The 22,732-nt window shown below is 42.6% G+C and overlaps 1 protein-coding gene across 2 annotated transcripts; it reads right to left on the bottom strand.

Annotated features, from left to right (window-relative positions):
* Nucleotides 1-241: 241 nt before the first annotated feature.
* Nucleotides 242-22,688, bottom strand: noc2l (NOC2-like nucleolar associated transcriptional repressor). Of its 2 annotated transcripts, none has more exons than XM_085393669.1 (18): nucleotides 22,540-22,688; nucleotides 22,007-22,126; nucleotides 21,441-21,624; nucleotides 21,114-21,360; nucleotides 19,281-19,371; nucleotides 19,081-19,159; nucleotides 18,819-18,929; nucleotides 18,592-18,705; nucleotides 18,288-18,476; nucleotides 17,830-17,969; nucleotides 16,522-16,633; nucleotides 13,589-13,702; nucleotides 11,677-11,778; nucleotides 11,305-11,448; nucleotides 5,413-5,526; nucleotides 5,139-5,277; nucleotides 3,150-3,239; nucleotides 242-507 (listed from the first exon to the last, which is right to left on the bottom strand). In XM_085393669.1, the coding sequence occupies exons 1-18, from the start codon at nucleotides 22,557-22,559 to the stop codon at nucleotides 371-373; spliced, it is 2,247 nt and encodes a 748-aa protein (XP_085249795.1). In that variant the 5' UTR covers nucleotides 22,560-22,688; the 3' UTR covers nucleotides 242-370. The 2 variants fall into 2 exon arrangements, with proteins under 2 accessions (XP_085249795.1, XP_085249794.1); XM_085393668.1 differs by having other exon boundaries at nucleotides 242-510.
* Between the last annotated feature and the right edge of the window lie 44 nt (nucleotides 22,689-22,732).

Raw genomic sequence — 22,732 nt, forward strand, 5'->3', positions numbered from 1 at the left:
ACCGCACTGCTGCCTCGGGGCTGAACACCCGCCTCTCTGTACCCGCTCCTCTTGGCCAGCCCTGCCTGGCTGGGCCCGGCTCAGCCAGCCTCATAGCTCCTTCCAAATAGCCCGTTCTTACAAAGCCTGGGGGTGCCTACAGGTGTGCACATGTACACAAATTACTCGTTTCAGGTGCACTTGTGCATTAACATGCACATACACGCTTCAATTAGCATCTTAAAAAAATTCAAGGAGAGGATTTTTTTTTTTTGTATCAGGCTCAGTGTTTAATAAAATTAAACTTCTCTGTACTGTACATAGACAGAAAATTAAAACAACAATAGCAAAGAGAGGAAATACTGGAAATATTGACCGCTCCTATAGACCCTCAGTCGTCATCAGACAGTTCCAGGTCTTCGATTACATCCTCCTCTCCCTCAGCCAGCTTTATCAGAGCAGAGGAGGACAGCGGCTGAGGAGTCTTGGAAGCCTTTTTATCTCCTTCCTCTTCATCATCATCATCATCATCTGGAATATAGACAAGAAGTACTTAAACTTCACGCTCAGCCACATCAGAAACCTCTCAGGTATCGAGTAGTTTACGTGCACACACGTTAGAGTAGAACGGCATTTTTAACAAACCTCTTCTAATCTGACACATTTCTACAATGTTGTTTACTCTCCAGGCTCGGCTAATGAGTGGCCACAGGAGTTGCTACCAGCTGTGAGACCACCATGTTAAAATGTGATGTAAACCATCTCTCAAAAGTTACACACGGATGATAAAAGCATAACTGAAAAGCATAAATTTAGAGTTGCGCTCCTTAAATTCCATTTCTGTTCATTTATACATAATAAATTCATTTAAGAGACTGAATTAATTTCTGGGGACAATTTAACTATTTCAGTGCAAATGCTTAGTCTAAATTCTAAAATCGCTCTTCCCTCCAAACCAGCAGCCGAACCCAGAGATGTTTTAGCTTAAAAGTTCAGACTGTCGAGACCCAAATCTGGCATCATGTGGCAGTTTATGCCTGAAAACCTGCTACAAAAACAATTAAATATTTATTAAAATTCAATTTTTTGTACTTGACTATATTTGCATTATCTAGAGCAGGGATATCAAACTTAAGGCCCGGGGGCCAGACGCAGCCCGACAGACTCCAATCCGGCCGCTGGACTGTTTTGGAAAATATGAAGAACATAAATTTCACAGCTTCTCTTACTGATAAAGAGCTTTTCCACGGCCACACTACACTACAGTAATGAATTCATAGATGATATCTATTAATAAACTATGTCCACAGTGAAAAAAACTAACATTTGCTTTTAATGAACAAAAACTTTCCGGTCTGTCTTTCATTTGCTACAGCTGCATTTCTATATCGTGCAGAAAAACATATTGTTATAATTCTACTTCTTCTTTTGTTAATATTAGAGATGGCACGATACCACTTTTTTATTACCGATATCATAAATTTGGATATCAGCCAATGCCGATATGAATCCGATATAGTGTGTTTTTAATCAATAAAACTGTTTTTTAACCCTGGAGAAAACCAATAGAAAACCAATGGGGTCGGCTCTGACCCCATTGGTTCTCCAGGGTTAAATATCTTGCTGCATTTTGTGTAAGTTTATACTCAAGTTTAAAAAACAAAACAAACACTAAAGCTATTCTGTTATACCTGTATGCAAAAAATACACTGCACCCAAAATATTTCATAGTTCAGCGATACTGATCAATCTAATAAACTTAAACCTGCTCCATCCTCCCTATTCTGGTATTTTAAAGAGTAAGCAACCTAACCAATAGGGTTGCAATCTCCCAGCAAAAAAAAAAGAAAGAAAAGAGAACCACCCCCCACCTCATGATGCTTAATCGACGTAATCAACTTTAATTTGATGCAGTGTGAAAAAAAATGCACAGAAATCAATTATTTTTCAAGAATAATTAAATAGATTCAACGTCTTTCTTCAACAGAACTGCAGACTGCACAGATCGTACCTTCCCAAAGGAAAAAGTACTATAGCTTAGTAGGGTATAGTTTCTATATACATTAATGGACTTCTATACATTTTACATCAGATTAAAACTTTGGGTGTAAGATTCAGATAATTATTTATTAAACACTAGATATTTTAAATGAGAATAAGAAAGAAATGTATGTCTTTGTGCCCCCTTTTCCCTGTTCATGCCCTATCGGGCCCCCCTGGCTAAACTTTGCTAGATCCGCCCCTGCACAGTTACCAGCGTCAGCTGCGTAGAAAAAGATCCTGGTGTAGAAAGTAATATTAAATAAATTCTAACAACAGCTGATCAAGCTTAAACGTGCTGCTGTTGTTCAGCCGCTGGTTTCCTCTTTCTGGTGCAAAGTGGGCCAAAAACAAGCAAGAGAGACGGACTCGCGACAGAAAAGCCGATCAGCTGATCATTGATCAGTTTTACGATTGAAGTAGCAACAGGAGAGGGAGGGAGAGAGAAGAGGCAGTCGCTCCATATATCGGTTGTTAAGCTTAACGTGGGAATGCTTTACAAACACTCAGAGATGAACTTACACACTTGCTTTACTTCTCTCTGGGATAACTTCCTCGGAGATGAAATGCCGGTTTGGTAGCGAGGCTACAAATACTCAACCAGACCGCTGACAGGTCCCGTACGCCACAGCTGCTCTATCACGTGATGCATACTGTTCCCACGTGCTACGGTTATGAGCAGAGTTACGCCATGTCGCAAGTTTTGTGAGGTGCTTGTTTGATATTTAATGGATCGGATTTCATTTTTTATTTCTCTCCGATATCCGATCCAGTAATTTAGGTCAGTATCGGACTGATACCCATACGTAATATCGGATCGGTCCATCTCTAGTTAATATACAACCAGGATTAAATGTGCAGATAAACTTCAGGAAGCACTGTTTCACTGGGCTGGCCCACTTAAGATTAAAGTGGACTGTATGTGGCCCACAGTGTAAAACGAGTTTGACATCCCCGCTCTAGAGGCAAACAGTAATTTTAAGTTTTACCCTTGTTACCAGCCAGCCTCCATATTTCTGGCCCTGCACTGATAGAAAAGGGTAACGCAGACGCCTCTACACAGCAAATTAACCAAAACAGACAAATTAGGACCTTAAAATGTGTCAAAACTGTTAATTGTGAATACCGACCTAAGTCTTCTCCCTCATCATCGCTCAGATCAGACAGGTCTTCAAAATCATCGTCATCCTCGTCATCTGACGCACGGCTGCTCTTCTTACCTGAGGGGAGATGGTGGAAAAACATTACAGCGCGCTGAAATTTGTCTAGTCCTACTTTCTTCAGACGTTCCTAAGTTTGCACCGGTGCATCGCTGACGTCTGACGACTTTGGAGACGTGGATATGTGGGCCAGGTATCACAGGCAGCTGGAAGTGTCTATTTCCTCCTGAGATGGAACTGAGAGTCGATTACAGGCGCCGCCGCCGCTGCTGCTGCTGGTGCACAAACACCCATGACAGTTTACTACTGGCAATTTCAGACATCTTATGCTCACGGCCTAAATATAGCAAATGGAGATAGCAGGCAGGTTCCACAGCTTCCACGATAATGGCAGAGTTGGTGTGTGTGTGTGTGTTGGAGAGATGTTGGGTTTTTTTCTTTTTGAAATTTAAGGTGTGCTACTCTGTGTGTGTGTGTGTGTGTGTGTGTGTGTGTGTGTGTGTGTGTGTGTGTGTGTGTGTGTGTGTGTGTGTGTGTGTTGTCTAGCCAAAGGGACAACTGGGGTCCACATGCTTTGAAGTTGAGGTGTGATGAGAAGCTGACGGCATAGGGGAGAGAGAAGGAAAACAGAGCTGTTTCCTTTATGACACGAGCACACGCGCACACACATAAACAACGTCTATTAAAACATCAGGTACTTCCCATCTGAATTTAAGATCGCAAACGCGCTCTCGCCCTCTCTAACTCTTTGTTGCTCACATGGTGCTTGCAGATTTCAGTTGTACCTTTGAGGTTGCCCCCAAATGACCTGGATGACTTATTACCACCACGCACACAAAAATACACACACGCACACACACACCAATCTTAATCATCTGCCCCTTCTCGCACTCCCCCTCTTTCCGGGAGTGTGTGAGACCGCAGAGAGCTTTGGTGAGCTGCCTGAAAGCTTTTGGCTCTTCGAGACTGGACGGCGAGGCGGTGGGTGTGCATTTGTGTGCTATCATTGAGGTGTGCTATCATCGAGATGTGTCTGTGTGTGTGTGTGTGTGTGTGTCTGCGCACGTGTTGCGAGGACATGCGGGGGCAGCTGGTTGGAGTCTACAGAGCCAGAAAAAGAGAGAGAGAGGGAGAAAAAAAAAGGGAGAGAGGCCACCGCTGGCTGTTCCAGTGGGCTGGTTTGAATTAGGAACCCCCGCTGGGATCCAAGCCTGTACTTCCTGTTGGGGTGGAGGTGGGGAGGGCAGGTTCGTGAGTGTGGAGGAGCTGAGGAAGGTTGAACGAAAGAGGGGTGAGGGAGGAGTGGAGGGGATGCTTGCCGGCAGCTGCCCATCCGTTTGTGGGGACTCTCCCCACAATGAAGTCCAGATGCATTTAAAAAAAAAAAAAAAACCCTGCCGCCTGCTCTGTTCCTCAGTGACCTTGCCGAGGGTTTTTTTTTCTGTTTGGAGCGTGTCCGAGTGTAAAGCTATAAAATCGAGGTTGACCTGTGGACGACCCGCAGAGGACGAGAGACAAACGGGGCGGGGGGGGGGTGTTAAAGGATGAATGAGCTGACGGCGCCTTTTGGCGGAGAGAGTAAGAGAGAACCAAACTCTCTGATAAGCGAGAGATTTTCTCTTCAGTTTGATTTGGGATTTAATTTTAATTTCCACGGAAACGGCCTCTGTGGATGCTTTCATATCTCGGAGCCTTACGGCAAACTGCTCTGCAGGTGATCTGCTTCGTGTAGTCAAATCTAGGAGACGTCACACAAACGGATAACGGCAGGGAAAAAAAAAACAAAATCACAGTGAACTGTCATCACCTCTCAAGCTTTTACACTGCTGTAACAAAATGCAGCCCCCTAGAGGCCAAGTTGGGAAATATACCATAACCTGCACCAGTCCACAAATTGCATCCTTTGCAGGGCCGGATTCAGATAAGTGGGGGAAACCAGATATGAGGGGGTTAGCTCACATTTGATTTTGAGTCCTGCATCGTCATCTTCATCGGAGTCGCTGTCAGACTGGAACAGACCCTTGAACTCCTTTTTGTCCTCGGCCTTCTTCTCTTCAATCTTCTTCCGTTTGATCTCAGGAAGGTTCAGATCCTCCATCTTTATGTGACACACACACAAAAACAAACTGCAGTGCTTGTACACATGAACATTCATGAATGAAAAACAGTAGAAGTGACTCATAATGACTGAGTAAGGCGACTACTGGCAGGTTTCTTTGGGTTTGATAATTACCCTTTCCTTGCCAGAAATCTCCAGCTGGATCTCCTTCTCTCGCAGCTTCTTCCACTGGCTGTAATATTTGCTCAGGGGGGTCCCCTCCTCCTGGATTTGCTTCTCCCAAGCCGCCTGACAGAGAACAGATATTTAGATGGAGAATGCACACAGGTGTGGACAGGACAGGTATGTGTATGTGAAAGGAAATGCAAATCTCCATCCTAATAAGCATAAATACACAGGTGGGTTCTCTCCCTTTCTTTTCCAGGATCTGTTTAGACAAGCCTTTCAGCAGGTTCATATTACACCTCCACCTCCAGCTGACCGGGAGAAAGAGACAGACGAGTGTGATGAAAGTCAGAGAAAACAGACGGGTTGAAGATGCCTGAAAGAGGAGATCTTCTTCAGCCCCTAAAGGTCTTTCTGGACAATATTGATTAGGCCCAATCACATTATCTGACCGACAAATCCAATAGTGCGAACAGACCGTGGCCTCTTGTACCCGTTGGCCTAACATGTTTATCACAATTTTCAGTGCCGCTATTAAGACAGAGTGACACGTGTGCACCGGAAGACGGGACGAGAGAAAGAAAACGTTACTTCTGAATTCGGTCAGACAAACAACTAAATAATTTCAGATGAGAGAAAGACGAGCGATGGCAGAGTGTGACCAGGATGGACGCAGGGCGTCGTTAATTAGGCTAGCTCTCAGTTTGGGTGACATGTCAGCAGGGGGGCTGGTGGCCGGAGGGGGGCCGTGGCCTTTCCACAGTGACAGCAGCAGGGCTGTCCCCTCTCCTTCGCCCGCGGTGACACCTCTACGGCTGCCTCCGTGCCAGGGAGTCAATGCCATGGCGACAGCCTCCGCTGAGCACAGAGCCGTGGCGACAGGCGCTGGCACCGTGCCGCGTCGTCTGCCATACTATGTAAACACACACACACACACACACACACACACACACACACACACACACACACACACACACACTTTCATCAGCTAGATTACAGACGAAGACCATCCGCTTCCATTTCATCTTTAAACGCTCTTAAATATTCATCAGTTCACACCTGTTCAAAAGTACAGGTGACACAACTAAACGAACGCACACGCGCAGCAGAGGTGGTTTCAAAATTTTAAATGCGTTTTCTGTTACTTTGACGACATTTATAAAAACATCACAGTAACAAACAGACAAAATGATGCATTTCTGAGGGTGTGGACATGCAGCCACTTCCCACGAGAACATAAAAAGCACAAGTGATTTTGTTTTTCCTCCTTCGGTTATAGCAGAAGCGCTAACACACCACGAACTTGAACCATGACTTCAGCTCTGAATCTCCTTGGGTATAATTAAACGCATCCACACAGAGGCAATCTTTCCCCCGCCTGAACCCTGCCTCTGCTGACACACTGGACATTTCAGCCATAGCTTTCTAGGCTGGAGGACGTTTGTCCCATGAAGTGATCAGACGTCACTGTGAAGCTTTCCAATCATGCGAGCGCTCACTTCACCGACAGCAAACCTTGCCATACGTGTCTGCGTAGATTCTCAGTCATCCAGGTCATGGTAATCTAAGGAGCTTGAAGACGTTTCAGCTCTCATCTAGGAAGCTTCTTCAGCTCTGAATCAGAATGAAACATCTTCAAGAAACTTAAAGAATTCCAGACGCTTTTCTTTCCAAACTTCCAAACACCAGAGTGTGCAGATGCACTTATGCGCCCAGACACACCTTCAGACGGGCGAACTCCAGATTTAGTGTTTAACGAGACGGTGAAAGAAAGAGACAGCAAATTATTTTGCATACGGAGCACTAATGCGAGAGCTTTGCAAGCCACTTTTTTTTTTTGTGAAACCATGCTACATCACGATGCTACAGAGTAGTTGTAATCTGCTGTGATAATAGACTGTTAGCGTATCAATACGATTAGCCTTAAATTCTACAACAATTCCCACAATTCCTTTGTGTTTGCCGCCAGTCCATTGGTAGATGGTATGCGCAGGCGGCTCAGAGAGTTTAATGGAAATTGGAAGAGTTTTTTTCGCTGAATAAATGGAGCGATGTTTTAAACGTTTAAAAGAAAATGGAAGAAAACGAGCCATCAGGATGAAACAAACACACAACCTGCAGCAACTTAAGGAACGTCTGACAATAAAGGGAAAGTTTAGAAGTACAACAGCGAGTGGGAAAAGGACTTTCCGTGGCCGAACTATGAAGCTAAGGCGCAACTTTTTGTCAGCACTGCTCAGAAGCAGTGAAAAAGAGTAAACCAGACAATCGTTACGTCGTGGAAAACAAGATATTTAAAAGAGACGACGTTAAAAAAAAAAAAAAGAAATACAATAAAAAAAAAAAAGGAAATGCTTGTTTCAAGTTGCTCTGTCCTGTTCTAACAATACTGTTCCATAAAATTATGCCATTTGCCGCAACTCTAAATTGCTCTTCAGATCAAGCATCGAATGGAGCGTGCCGAGTTCGCTGCCATTAAATGGCTGAAGGCAGGAGGAATGTTAGAGAAGTTCCCGAGCATGCAGTCTGAGGGAGAGAAAGGTACCTTTCAGGTGTCGTATCATATCAGAGAAATATTTCCTGAATACGTTCTTCAGTTACCGTACTGGTGTTTATTTTGTTGTTAATATGATTTTAAGGGCATGGAGCTGAAAGGGCAAGTTGTTACTGTGGATGTCACCTAGACATCCACCACTTTGACACACCTGACACCTGTAATTATAGAGGTGTTGCATACAGACACATTCAAATATCACACATGTATGTCACTAAAACACACACACACACATATACATATACACACATACACACATGCAGTACGTATACTTGTACACCTATGTGTTATACACACTAATACTAGTTATTGTGTTTGCATTTTTACCGACAAACACGTTTGTCTGAAAAGATTTCTAGTTATTGTGTGTTCATATTACACATTACTGTCAGTGTGTTTAAGTAAAGAACTGCACTGCTTTTGGTTATTAGGGATTTTAACAAAACTAGCAAGCTTTGTAGCACCAGTACTACAAGCTAACAAAGTCAACGTTCTTTGCCCTGGACAAACTACATCTGTTAGCCCTGGACAGCCCACTATGTTGCCAGCACTGCTCTTTGTGATGCAAATTCTTTAATCTTACAGCAGATCCACCATCGTCATCGCATAGTAGTGCACTGGTGATCTACAGACGCTGCAAGCTCTAAAGAGACTGTGTCTGCATGTTCTAGAGAGATTTGTGGAACAACCAGTATTGCAGGTCGCTCTTTGTAGTGAAGTGTCTGTGGTGAACTTCAAAATCCAGTCCAAAGACACGCATGTTGAGTGAAACTGGTCGTGGATTCGAGGAAGATGGGTGATAAAGTGCTTCGGTTTATAGAAAACCCTATAAACCTAACCCTATGAAGTACTGGTGTACTTAAGTAGGATTTTCAGGTATCTGTACTTTATTTGGGTATTTATTTCTCTGGCAACTTTTTACTTTTACTTCCTACATTTTCACACAGATGCCTCTAATTTCTACTCATTATGTTTGCAAAACAGGCTCGTGACTTTAGGTTTAACGAGTCTGGGAGATTCAAACATGAAACTGATTTGAGCCTAAATGGAGGGAACAGTAACACCTACTGGTTTATCCATCAAGAGGGCTTATCACATACAAAGAGATGAAAGAGGCAAAAACATGTAATTGATTGAAGCGCTACACTTTGGGGGTAAGTTATACTTCAGTATAATAACTTTGCATGGTCCAGGGTTTGTATGAAAATACCTGGCAGTTAAGTTCAGGATAAACAGGTTAGCTTGCAGTACTGTGGTAAATGTACAGTAAAGCGCTGTGTTGGACTGGTGCACAGTGGCTGTGGTGCTCATGGCCAGTGTTAGGTTACATACAGCAGAGATGAATTTGAATTTAAGCTAATGATGCTGAGACTCGTTCATTGAATCAGAATCAGAATCAGAATACTTTATTCATCCCGAGGGAAATTCGGCCTTTACACCAACTGTATACTTTCTAGCATAAAGACAGTATAAACAGGGTGCTGTCAGTGTAGAGGATGGAAATCAAGACAGTCTATGAAGCATCTGCTTACATCTAGTTGAATTCAGTTGTAAATGTACAAAGAGCAGTAAAGCTCAGAGCAGCAGCATCAGGTCAGCTGATTATAACATGTAAACAAAGACAAATCCACTGTCTCAGTAGAAATGATTACTATAACTGATCTCAGAGTTCCCTCCATTAAAATCCTATTAAAACTCTTGAATTTTCTTTTTAGCTGTGAAGGTAAGTTCTAAAATCAAGTTTATACTCCCTACTGCTAATATAATATAGATAATATAATTTTATTATTATGTTAATACAGCATGAGGTTCAGATAGTGTTGCACAAAAACTGCTGGTAGAAATGTCCTTCAAAGATCTAATTTGTAGTTTCTTACTTACTTTTCAGAGCTTATGTTTTCACTTTTTAACCTTTACTGGATGGAGTAAAGCCACCGTCCCACTGTCTGCACAGCCAAGGACTTGCATCAGGCACCACCCTTAGTTCAAACCTTATAGCTATTGATGAGTCTATTTATAGGAAAACTATCCAGTATGAATATGGGAGATACAGTTCATTAGGTTGAAAACTGGACAGTAACTCAGTGAAGCACTACTGGTAACTGCATCTTGTGTATAACTGGCCCTTTGAGACCTCCCGGGGTCTACAGCCAGAGTAAGCACAGGGTCATTCTTACCTGAGTTTAAGGTTTATATAGAGAGGTGTTCTCCATTACCAGCTTCTGCCTGTGGCATTAGATGATCTGTTGTTAGATGGCCTGCAGCACGTAGCTCAACTGGAAACTATCCCAAAGGAATATAAAAAGCTATTTTTCCCTGCAACTGGATTTCTCTGGTGCTCTTATTAGAAATACTGGAATATGATTGTTGAACATATAGTTACACGAACCAATAATTATTACCCATAAGGGCTGTAATTTATTTACAGATGACTGTAAATACTCACTGTTGTACCCCTCTCCAAACGTCCTTGATGTTAATGATTTGAAAATGTGGATCTATCGCTCCATCATACGTGCTGCTACTGATTTTCAGTCTAGTTCTTGTGTAATTTGGCCCTTTCTTTATGTTTCCCTTCCATAAGAACGGCTTTTTGACAACCAGCCCTCCACTAAGAGTGTGTGATGAGGCTTCAGGGAACCGTATGGATCAGTTAAGGAGTCAGATGCATCTCTCAAGTTCTGTGTCAGGTGTTTGCAGGATGCTTTCCCATATTTTTCCAGGACATGACTTTCAGATACTGTTTGTCCTCAACACACAGTACACCATTTCAAGGAATGCCAATTTTTTTTAATCTAATAGCTCTTTGGGAATCACCTTGCTGGTGCAAAGATAGTATTTTTCAAAGTGTGTTATCTTTGGCAGTTATTTATAGATTCAACTAAAGAAATGGGAACTGTTTTTGTGACAGGCTACTAGTAACAAAGTGGCAAATGGTACGTTACATGTAGATGAGTCATGTGTAGACAGAACACTGGCTCATGCATTGAGTTACATACCTTTTCATGTCCAAAGAAACGTTTGAAAAGATATTCATAAAGTCTGGAGAACTGTTGCTCAAGACTGCTTTTAAAATGAAATAAAGTCTAGCTTGGAAGCAAAAATAACAGTAAAATGTTTTTTCCTGTTGCCCATCTTGCATTTTGTTGATGACCTTTACGTTTAACTGGCCTTGAGTGGTTTTAAAATTTAAACCTATTTAGTGCCATTTTCAACATATTATTTATTTGCCCTTATTATGTGGATCAATGGAAGAGCATTGCTCTGTATTTGCAACTCATTTCTATGTTAAAGGTTTTCAAAAGCAGAAGGGCCAAACAATCATCGCACAAACCAGACCCACTCACCACAGCGGTGGCATCGGCCACTCCAAATGTGGCCTTCTGTCTCCGTCCTGTGATGTGGCTGCTGTTTTCCTGTATCTTCTCCAACAGCTGACGCACCGGCTTAGAGTAATTGGCCACTTTGCATTCCTTCAGGAACGCTTTCAGCTGCAGGGACATGGAGGAGGTGCATGAGAAGGTAAGAACAAGCACAAAGGATGATTATTGTTTCCCCTAAAGGAAGCTGATTCGGTTCAGCAGATCCTGAATCATATATTCAGGTGAAAAACTTTGGGAATAGCATTCAGTGTCATTGTCACTTTTTTAGACAATTGCTAAGTCAAAAAAATAAATCAATTCTAGTCTGCTTTAAGATCACTTTGAAGTATGCCTCACCTGAATGATGGTGGGCAAGGCGAGCTCAGGGAACCCGATGGAGCTGGCCTGAGTGTGGAAGTAATCTAGTATCAGGTCGTACAGCTGGTCAATCATCCCGTCCTAAAACACAACAGGACAGCAACGATCATAAACAATGTTCACAATTTACAAAATGACATCATTTTCCTATTTCATGTGAAACTAACTCGAGTGGATCTATGGAAGCATCTTCCTCGCTGCAAATTAATCACGCCAATAGCTTTTCCCAGCCTGGTATTAACATTTAAATGTTTACTAACCAAGAATCAATAATGCATTACAAGCTGTTTTAATTGATCTGTGTCTCTATCCAGATCTATTTTGGGAAGATTTAATGTTGAACTTCTAGTATGCAGTGTTTGTGTTCATGGATATTGGCATTTTTGGGACAGACAATATACTTCCTGCTTATTGGTCGGGGCTAACTTAAAATAAGTCTCCAAACCAATCACATCTCGCTTAGCATGACGTCTATACCAGTGAACAGAAACAAAGTGCAACATTCACATAAGCTAAAGTTTTATTTTATATGAACTCACTAAATCACTCAAACAGTGCGAGCTGATGTGTCTGCATCACCCTGCCATTAGGAGTGATGCAGTGATGAGTGGCTAACACTGGAGCCAATACTGAACGACTGTATTTTCACTGAAAAGCAGAAAGGAGTCTATATGAACGACAAACTGCGCAAGTCTACACTGGCAACAATAAGCAAGCAAAATGCGATTACTGGCCAGCACATTATCACAATGTTGTGCTAATCAATATACTCTGTTTGCAATGTATAGTGCTAGCACACAGATCCATCACAGCTGTGGATGTGTGTGTCCCTGGGACATGAAGTCACCTCCGGCTTATAAACAGGAGATCAAATGGTTACCATTTAGGTAATATACCAAAAAGTAACATGACTAGCCGAGATGCCGCCCCAGGAAAACCGAATGCATTGAAAATAATTACAGTGTAGCATCAACAGCTTGAAGGCTGAAGAGCAGCCAGGTTTCCACAGCAGCTGCATCTACATGTCGATACGGCAAAGACTGGGAAAGGCACTGGGTACCAGTACACTAGCTTGACCCCAGAGGCAGGATTTGGTTCTCCTCCTGGTCTTGAACCGACAATCTTTTTGCACGTAATGCTAACTTTGTTAACCGCTACACCACAGAGCCACTATGTGACGGTAACAGTGTACAAACTTTAGCACTTCATAACAGCTATATTCTCTATCAACACAGACTAAAAACAAATAGGAAACCACAGAAAAGCAACCTGAGATTACCAATTGTGTTACTCAGAGCTCCCTGTAGCCCCTAAACCTTTTAAAGTTTCAGGTTAAATGAGGACCTACTTTATACAACAACAACAACAACAACTATTATTATTGTTGTTGTTACTATTATTATTATTTAGCCTTTAGTAAAAGCTGAATACGTAAAGATGCCATCTACAGGGCTAGAAGTTAAGCTGCCTTTCTGTGAAATAAAACATCTGAAGCCTGTGTGGACTGAGAGGTGCTCTGATTCAGACCGATCTGTTTGTTCGGTCAGGTCTGCTGTGTGTTTACGAGACGGGGGTTCACGGCAGTTGCCTGGGTGACAGCGGTGAGAACAGACCTAGCGAGCGGAGTGCGGGGGATAATCCCACAGAGCTGCAATCCTCTTGGCTGCAGCACTGAGCGAGGTGACTCAGGGTCAGTCTGAGAGCTCTGACTTTCAGCGTTGTCCTCAATCCACACCCACTCTGTCACAGAGTAGCACTAAAATAACTAAGACTCCAGGAGCTGCTCCATCTCAGCACACTAAAGACAGAATCAGCAGGAACCGCTGTATACCAGCTATAAAGAAGTACCTGGTCTAACACTCTTAACACTAGCGGTCACAGTAACACTTACCTTGTAGGCTTTCTCGATTAGGTTGACCTTGTTAAGCTTCAGGATGACTGCAAAGTTGATGGGTTTCTTACTTATTCGTCCGGGTTTCTTGTTGAAATCAACTTGCTGGAAGATCTGTAAGAGGAGACAAACAGTAAACTCTGATCTACTCATACAACAGTGTAGTGCATACCATCTCAAATATAAAACATGCTCTTTTTAATCAGTCTGTCAGTCTCTTTGTTTGCATTTTTTAAAAAGGATGCAGATTTTGGTATGAGTAACATCCACCTGTTTTCTCAACTATCCAATCCAGACACATCCCTTAATGAAGGAATCAATAATGCAGGTTGGGCCTACAAATGTCATAATTAACATCACTATTTATTAAACCAATTAGCTAATAAATCTGTTTTATCTGTGAGAAACCAAGTCCACAGCTACCGCTTGCATAGGACTTAAGAGGGTAAGTAGCAGCCAGGTGCTGCTAATCAAATGCACTTGAATTATTGATCATCAGCGAGTGTGAGCACCTCTCTAAAAGCAGAAGCTTTGCTGGTCCGCAGTATTTAGACGTCTTTTATTCTTGGGATTATGTTAACACACATCAACAGTGATCTTAGAGAACCAATTGTTGCTGCCCATCAAACTGGGATGGGATCTACTGTTAAGTGAAAAACAAGACCGTTGCCAATCTTCCCAGGACTGGATGTTCCAGTAAATTCACCCCAGGATCAGACCATGCAATGCTCTGCAGGCTGTAGTTAGCATGTTAAATGTCAAAGTTAATGACAGTACAGATAGAAAAAGACTGAACAAGTGTGGTGCTTGTTGACAAGAGGGGGTGTCTTCTCTCTTAAAAGAACACGGCAGCACGGCTTAAGTTAAGCTGCATTTGAACAAACCACAAGATTTCTGGAACGATGTCCTTTGGACAGATGAGACCAAAGTGAAGATGTTTGGCTGCAACGATGCCCAGTGCCATGTATGAAAAAGGAAAATCAAATCCAGCATATCAGCTCAAACACTTCAGGTTAACTGTCATGCACGGTAGTGGAGGAGTGATGATCTGGGTTGTTTTGCAGCCACAAGACTTTGCAGTCATTGAGTCAAACATGAACCCCTACTGTGCACCAAATGCTTGAGTCAAATGTGAGACCGTCTGTCTGACAGCTGGCTGAAACTGGGTAATTTAACGGGACAATCATCCCAAGCACCGCAGGAGATCTACAGCAGAATGGCTAAAAAAGGAAAACGACGGTGTTGCAAAGGTCAAGTAAAAGTCCAGACCTCAACCAGACTGAAATGCAGTGGCAGGACCTTAAGAGAAAGTCATATAGAAAACAATTGCTTCAAGTTAAAAGTGGTTCTACAAGCAACTGAATCGTATGGTGTGCTTAGTTTTTCAAGTCCAGCGGAAACTTTATCTCCTGGCTGTAGGTTGATATTTGGAACTGCTTCTACGCGTTAATAAAAGCCGCGACCGTCTCTGTCTTGAGTAAATCCGCATTCAACTTGCTATTCTTCAAAGACAACGCAGCTAAAGAAAACATTTATTCTGCGGGATGCTGAAAGTGTTTTGACAATTATCAGTCAGCGCAGCTCATTTTAAATACTGCAGTGTTACTGAGATGACACATTTCTATCTTAGTCTGTGAAAGTACATTCTAGCCAACGTGTGGGCTATTTGTCTACAAGCTTTAGCTTTCACATCTGCCCACAGTGCGCAAGTGAATTTCTGTCTTGTATTTGTGTATCAAGCTATTTCTGACTCCCTGTATCTCTGTGCTTGTGTGTGTGTGTGTGTGTGTGTGGGTGTGTGTGTGTGGTCGTTAATGCTCGCTGTGCGCGAAGCAGAGCAACGCTCCTGGCCGGTGCTGTCTGTACAAACATAGGATGTGGTGGCGGTCTGCGGGGGAGCCAGGGGAAGTGGGAAGGCATGGGCCAACCCTGGTGCACTCTCTCTCTCTCTCTCTCTCTCTCTCTCTCTCACACACACACACACACACACACACGCACGCACACACGCACACGCATGCACACAGCTACACAAGCAGGAAGCTCCAAATCATACACCCCCCTCGGAGATACGAGAACACACACACAGGCACAGACACACAGGAGGAAGGGGCTGCTTTTGCTGTTCTAATTAAAACAGTAGCAGCGTACCTCAGCCTGACTTTAACAAGGGGAACAGTAAAGGAGAAAAAACACAGGAAGCATTGTGCGTCACAAATAAACACAGCTTGCTGTTGGGGGTTAGATGGAGTGAGGGAGGCGGGGGTCGGAGTGTATCTGTGTGTATGACGGGGAGAGAAGTGGGGAGTGGGCCATAGGCAGAGAGGATGTGGTCTGCACAGCATGTTAGGACCAGAGTGTAAACCACAACCGTGTCTTTATCGCTTCGGTCAAACTGCTGCATGCACACAAACACATACAGACAGACGTGCGCTGACCACTCCCAGCGGGCCGAGCCAGTCGCCAGCACATGTCTCTCCTCCAGCAAACCACAACAAAGCCGCACAGCGTGCATAAAAACTTGCGCACAAAGGCACACTACGCGGTCACGTGACTAGCACCTGATCCAGAGAAGATGTTGTCAGTTGGTGACCCGTGATTGGTCTGATAGCAAAGGTGTCTCTCACAGCTCTACCCTTTGAATGTTTCCTCCTAAGCTTCTACAGTTGTGGCCGTTGAGACCAAAGTGCATTTCGTATGCCACTGATGTTTTTCCGCAGCAAACCACCGACGGAACATTTCATCACATCTACCTTTTCATTGTTTCCATTTCACCAAAGTCAGCCAACGGGCTGTTTATTGTAGATTATCTCAAACTATCTGAGGGCCTCAAGTTGTGTGTCGGTGCGAGAGACTCGGGCCACTGGAAACCTGACCCCTCACTGATACGCTGTTAGCTCTGCACGCTGGTTACTTGAGATGACGTGGAGCCTTACCTCCAAGAGGAAAGGCAGAACGGGCACAAACGTGTTGGTGCTGCCAGACAGCAGAGTGAGCGCTCTGCAACAGTGCATCCTCAGAGGGTAATATCTCGCTGTGGGAACCAGTCTGAAAGAGAAAATAGTGATCAATGTCTCCACCTGCTGTTGGCAACGTGTACAAAAAAAAAAAAAAAAATTCTCTTCCAAGATTTTGAAAGCAACACAGTTTTAAAAAATTTTGGGTGAAGGAACCACAAAATATATTTAAAAAAAAAAATGCAGATTGCAGGAGTACAAACAACGGTTCATCTCATTAGGTAAACCTGTTCATGTTTCTTAATGCAAAGATCTAATCAGCCAACCCAAAGGCATACACGTGCCTTCTGACAGAGTATTTCAGAAACTGTTAATCTACTGCGATTTTCCTGTGCAATCATTCTAAGGTTTACAGGGAACATTCCCAAAAAGAGAAAATATCCTACGCGAGGCAGATCTTTGGGCAGAAATCACTTGCTACTTTTAAGGATCAGAGGAGCTTGGATGCTTTAAGGAAGACAACAGTAAGTCAAATCACAGTAAGTCATTATAGCCAAGGTATGCAGAAGAGCATCTCTGAAGACCACTCCCATCCCAACAGGAAGCTGAGGCTACAATTCACACAGACTGACAAATTTTTTAAAAATGTTCCCTGGTCCAAGGAGTCTCAGTTTCTGCTGCAACATTCAGATGTTAAGGTCAGAACTACATGAAAGCTTGGATCCATCCTGCCTTCAATCAAATTTCCTCGGCTCACTTTGGGACCCTCAGTACCAACTGAGCATCATTTAAACGCTACTTCTACTTGAATACTGAATCACGTCCATCTCAGACTGCACCCATCTTCTGATGGCTGCTTCCAGCAGGATAACGCACCATGTCACAAAGCTCAAATCTCAAACTGGTTCCTTGAACATGACGATGTACTCAAACATTCATCAGATCTCAATCCATCACAGCATCTTTGGGATGTGGTGGAACGAGAAAGTGACATCATGGATTTACACCCAACAAATTGGCAACAACTGTGTGATGTCATCATGTCAATATGGACCAAAGCAGGAATGTTTCCAGCAGCTTGTTGAATTTATGCCACAACGAATTAAGCTAGTTCTAAAAGCAAATGGAGGTGCTAGCGAGGTGTAACATAAGTGTATGATATAATATAAGTGGCTGTTTAGTGTGTATTTGAAGCCAAGTCGTGGCTTTATTTATACATCAGACTCTGGGGTTGAGTTTTTAATCTTTTAAAAGCTTTTTTTCCCTAACATATTTATGTATACTTACTTCATGGTGCCAATTATGACTTGGCAGAGTGGATAGATCAGAGGCTGCAGTACCTCACTGGGGTGGAGTGTGCTCAGGACCCGACACCACAGGAACAGACAGTGAATATACTGCCAGTTATAAACTGATTGATACGTTTCCTATTAAAGAAAAAAAAGGGGTCAAATGTGAATGAGGGTGAGCATCTATATAGCAGAGAATAGCTCTGTGTCACTGCGCGTGGTTGCTCAGTCAGTATATAGCTTTAAATTACTTTTGTAAACTGGACTAAGCTCCAATCATACATCCCCGTTTTTGCGCATGAGCATTTCAAAAGCAAATATATATTTGAATTTTATATAATTACAAAAACCAATCCTTAAATTGAAGCCCTAAATGACTCAAGGCAGATGTATACTTGTCAGTCTCTATAAATACTGTTTTATGTGAGCACAAACAGCAAAAAGAAGCCAAACAACCTTCTTCTTCATGGTCATGGCGTTTCTGAGGTGAATGGCCAGCTGTCGGATATAGATGAAGGCGTGCTGGTAAGTGACCTGCGTGTCCAGGGCATACATCTCTGTCAGAGTTCTCTGCATGAAGTTGATCATGGGCAGCACGTTGGGAGATGTGAACTTGCAGTTTTGTACATAAGAAATGTACATTTGCTGCAAAGAGGAAGACGGTTATTCTTAAGAAGCCCAGGCTGGATTTGCTTTTCCCCCCCTTTTGCCTCAGTAAAGATCCAGGTTTGTTGTGAACACCTCAATTCCTGCAGCTCACCTTAAGAATCGGGTTGAGGTACGTTTCCTGTTTCTGGCGGCAGATTTTATTGAGGGCCAGGAAGGCAAGAACCCGACTCGTCTCTTCCCCCGTGCTCCACTGCTTCATTAGTTGCTGGAGTCAGAAACAGGAAAAGGAAACAAAAACAGAGACACATTAAGACATCATTTGTCAATAAATACTGACATATTTTACTCCGTGTCATCAAGCTAAGGTGGAGGTCTCACCTTAATCAGGTGGCGACACTGTTTGGGTAGACACAAGTAATACGGTACGAGCTGGTTGGTGTGCTTCAGGACCGCGCAGATGACCGTAGCCTCCGTTAGGCTGGATAACAGCTGCAGTTGGGAAACAAGAAATAATTTTAAAGCAAATATTCACAAAAATGAATCCCTGTATTCTGTATTTCATGTATCTGCCTCACAGGAACACACAGGCCTGAAATCTAAGTGGTGAAAAACAAAGAGACACATGAAGTAAAGAGCAAACCTGAACCACTCCACTGAGATACATCTTTATGTCCATCTGATTCTTCTGCCATCTTGGACTAGACGAAGGAAGCACTGACCTGCGAACAAACCGCAAGACAAACAAAGAAATGAGTGAACAGGTTCTCTTTTCCCTCTTCTCAGCTACACCGAGACAATCGATGAGAAATGAGACGAGTGTGAATATTGTGGATTTTGTACTTTTTTTGGTCTTTATCTGGCTTCAGGTTAAGCATCCTCTGCAGAGCTCCGTGGATATCTTTGATGCAGAACAGGACCAAAGCATTGAACACTGCAGACAGAAAAAGAACATCATGCATGCTTAAGTGTTGTATCTTTCATAAATAGCACAAGGACTGAATATTAATGTGCTTATGTCATCACAATAATACAATTCTAGAAACAATCGATCTTTAAAGGAAAGCTTGAAGAACTGCCAGAGGACTTTTTGTAACTGATAAACTGTGTTTTCAATTTCTTCTCTGTGACAGAGATCGGCATGTTTGTCTCTAAATAAGCTGCGCTTCTTTTATTCTTCGCTTCTTTTTATTTATATAATGTAGCTTGTTTATCCTAGCTCATTTTTGATGTTTGTGAATCTTATGAGCTTCTTACGGAGTGCTTAAAACGTTAAAATAAACATTAAATCTGCACTGTAGATACATCGTAACAGAAACCCTCTGAAACACTACAATGTAACCTGATGTGCAAATGTAACTACATTTTGCAGTTACATTTGTAACTACAAATATAACCGCTACTGTGATTGGCCTGTTCGATACTCTCAATTCCTCCTGTGCATTTACCTTTTTTTTTTTTTTTTTTTTTTATTTGTTGACTACACTTTTTTTAATTTATCAGTCAGAGAATAAAAATGACCACCTCAACATGAGGACTCAGAGATGTCAGCAAATTTCTAACTGCAGCTTCCCAGAAGTATCAGAACGGAGATGAACGAATGTTCAAAAAAGTGAAAAACAAAAGCCCCCCCACAAAAAAACAAAAAAACCCCAAAACAAAACAAAAAATAAAACCCCACCTGACAACAATAACAACAAGTCCAAGCATTTTATATATTTCTATCGTGGCTGGCACTGCATAAACAACCGTAGGGACACGACTACAAGCTAATTAATGAGTAAAATATCACACAAAAGCATGAACGCTTCCAACAGCATGTGACAAGTCATTAAGGACTGACAACAAATTATGGTTAAATTATTAAATTCGCTAGGTATTCCCTTACTGGTTGGTGATTGGTTGCCGGTTGCTAGCAGATCACAGCAGTCGACAGCAGTTTGTATGGAAGATGCTGAACTGTCTCCACTGCATCACCGTATACCTCTTTTAAAAGAGGTCCTTTAGCCATTTTCATCATCCAGATGGGGCGACTCGTTTTCCAGTCGCCCCATCTATTGTCTATAGGGTCGTGATAGCAGTGGGTCCAAATGTCCCGTGGACGTTACACCGATGGTATACCTGCTGCTCGGTGTATGGCTTTTTAATCAGACTTGAGGACCACTGTGTTTCCTTGTTGCCTGGTTTCAAAACTGGCTGGATTTTCATGAAGGAGATGCTCTCATGACCAATGACTAGCCAACCAGTGGGATGCAGTCTGTTGTCGTCACATTTTCAGATCGCTTGAAACCCCGGCCGAGTAGATACTACAAAAGTACGTGGTACCAGGTACTACCACATAATGAAAAACCCCAAAAACCAAGTCGATCTGATCCGAAGAGGTGCTAATGGAAAAGGGCTATTTAAGACCAACTACTCACCAACCAGTCACAGAATTAAAACTTTCACATAGCAATCAATGGTTGCCAGGGGTCACAGACCCCCCTCTCTAGGACTGCATAAATAGTGCTTTCAACAATCACTTGCTTACCGGTTGGAGAACACACATTTTTCCTTTGTGACTGTTGGATGGTAAATGGTTGCTGACAGGCCTCTAGGCCTGTGTGACTGGTGTTTTAATTTCAAATTAAACTGTTATATACCCATATATACATGAATACAGATATGAGGACCCACCTGAGCTGTCAGCTACTTTGTAGCGGCACTGACCGCCCTCTTCACCCTTCGTTGTGGCGACAGCAGCCTTGAAGGCCTGCGTGACTTCTCTGAAGAGATGAGCTGTGGGTTCTTTCTTCATGGCCACTTTCCAGTCGTCTATCATTTTGTCTGTGACTTTGATAGTATCTGCTCCCTTCTTGGCTTTCTTTGAACTTTTTGCTGCATATTCATCGTCATCATCTTCTTCATCCCCAGAGCTGGCCTCCTACAAACATGTAAAAAGGCAGCATGAGGATCTCCTAATTTCCAAAAGAACTCACACCAGAAAGTAAGTAGCCCTCTTACCTCCAGTTTAGATGGTAGTTTGTGGTACCCTCTCTCGTCTTCATCGTCTGAGCTGTCGGTGTCGTCAAAATTTAAAAGTGCCTGGTCGTTTTCCTGCAGAAACTTGTAGAACTCGGGATCTTTGCTCTTTAACCTGGACAGCTGCTCCTTGTGCTGAGAGGCCTTACCTTTAGACTTTTGATCTCTACAAATACAGAGTATGTACAAAACGAGTTACAGAACTTTGAGACATTTTCTGCATTTGCACTTTTCTAACAGTACATCATACAGAAAAGAATAATCAGGCCCCCTGGAAATTACGCCCCTGCCAAAGCATCTCAGTCAGGTTAGGACTTTGACTTTGATTAGGCCAGGCAGCACATATAGCAGAATAGTACCATAGCTAAAGGGGTGTGAAGTCAGTTGGTGAGTCTGAAAAGTAAATAGATATGACCCCAATTGAACAGAATACAATATCCAAATATTTTACACTGGAAAATGCTGCACGTGTGTATACCCGTATCAGAGCGTGCCCACATTTAAGATTATGTTTCACCCCCTAAAGGTCTCTAAATATAAGGACTCACTTCTTAGGGCTTGGAGAGTTCTGATCTGTCTTCTTCTTGAGCCCATTCTGTTTGGGAGGCTCTTCGTCCGATTCAAAGCCTGTCAGCAGGAACTCATCCACACTCAAGTCTTCTAATTTCCTACAAGAAAGAAAACAATCCATAAGAAGCAAGTCGATCAAAATGTGTGTGTGGTCTAACTGTCCTACAGTTTTTAAGTTCACGTGTAAGCATTTTTGTTGGTTAGCTGTTCACTTGTCAGTCAGATGCAAATATCTCCCTAAAACACTCAGGAACCTTGTATTATTATTATTATTATTATTATCATTATTATTATTAATATTTTCATGAAGCGAAACCACACTTAGAATACAGCAGTCGTATTCGAGTTAGCATGACGACTTTATGCTAGCACTTTAGTTACTAACATACAGTCGTAAAGAGTTAGAATGACTTTCACGACTAACTGGCCAGACTTTAACTTTCAACATCAACATAAAATACTGGGTAAATCTCATTGTATTCATAGCATAATAAAGAAAATATTAACAAACCTTTTCTGTTTCGCTGCCATGCTGGATCTAAAAAACGTGACGCCAAACCGCAATACCCACAATCCTCTGGTGCAAAGCGATGGAATTGGTTTTATGTTTCGCGGATACTGATCGTATGACGGTACTTGCGTTTATAATTACACCGACTAACCGAAACATTATTATTTTTGATAAAATGCTAACGAACTTTATT

This window comes from Rhamphochromis longiceps, linkage group LG20 (genome assembly GCF_057381845.1).
Source record: "Rhamphochromis longiceps isolate RC_006_pf linkage group LG20, R_longiceps_female_GT1.1, whole genome shotgun sequence".
NCBI classification, from domain to species: domain Eukaryota; kingdom Metazoa; phylum Chordata; class Actinopteri; order Cichliformes; family Cichlidae; genus Rhamphochromis; species Rhamphochromis longiceps.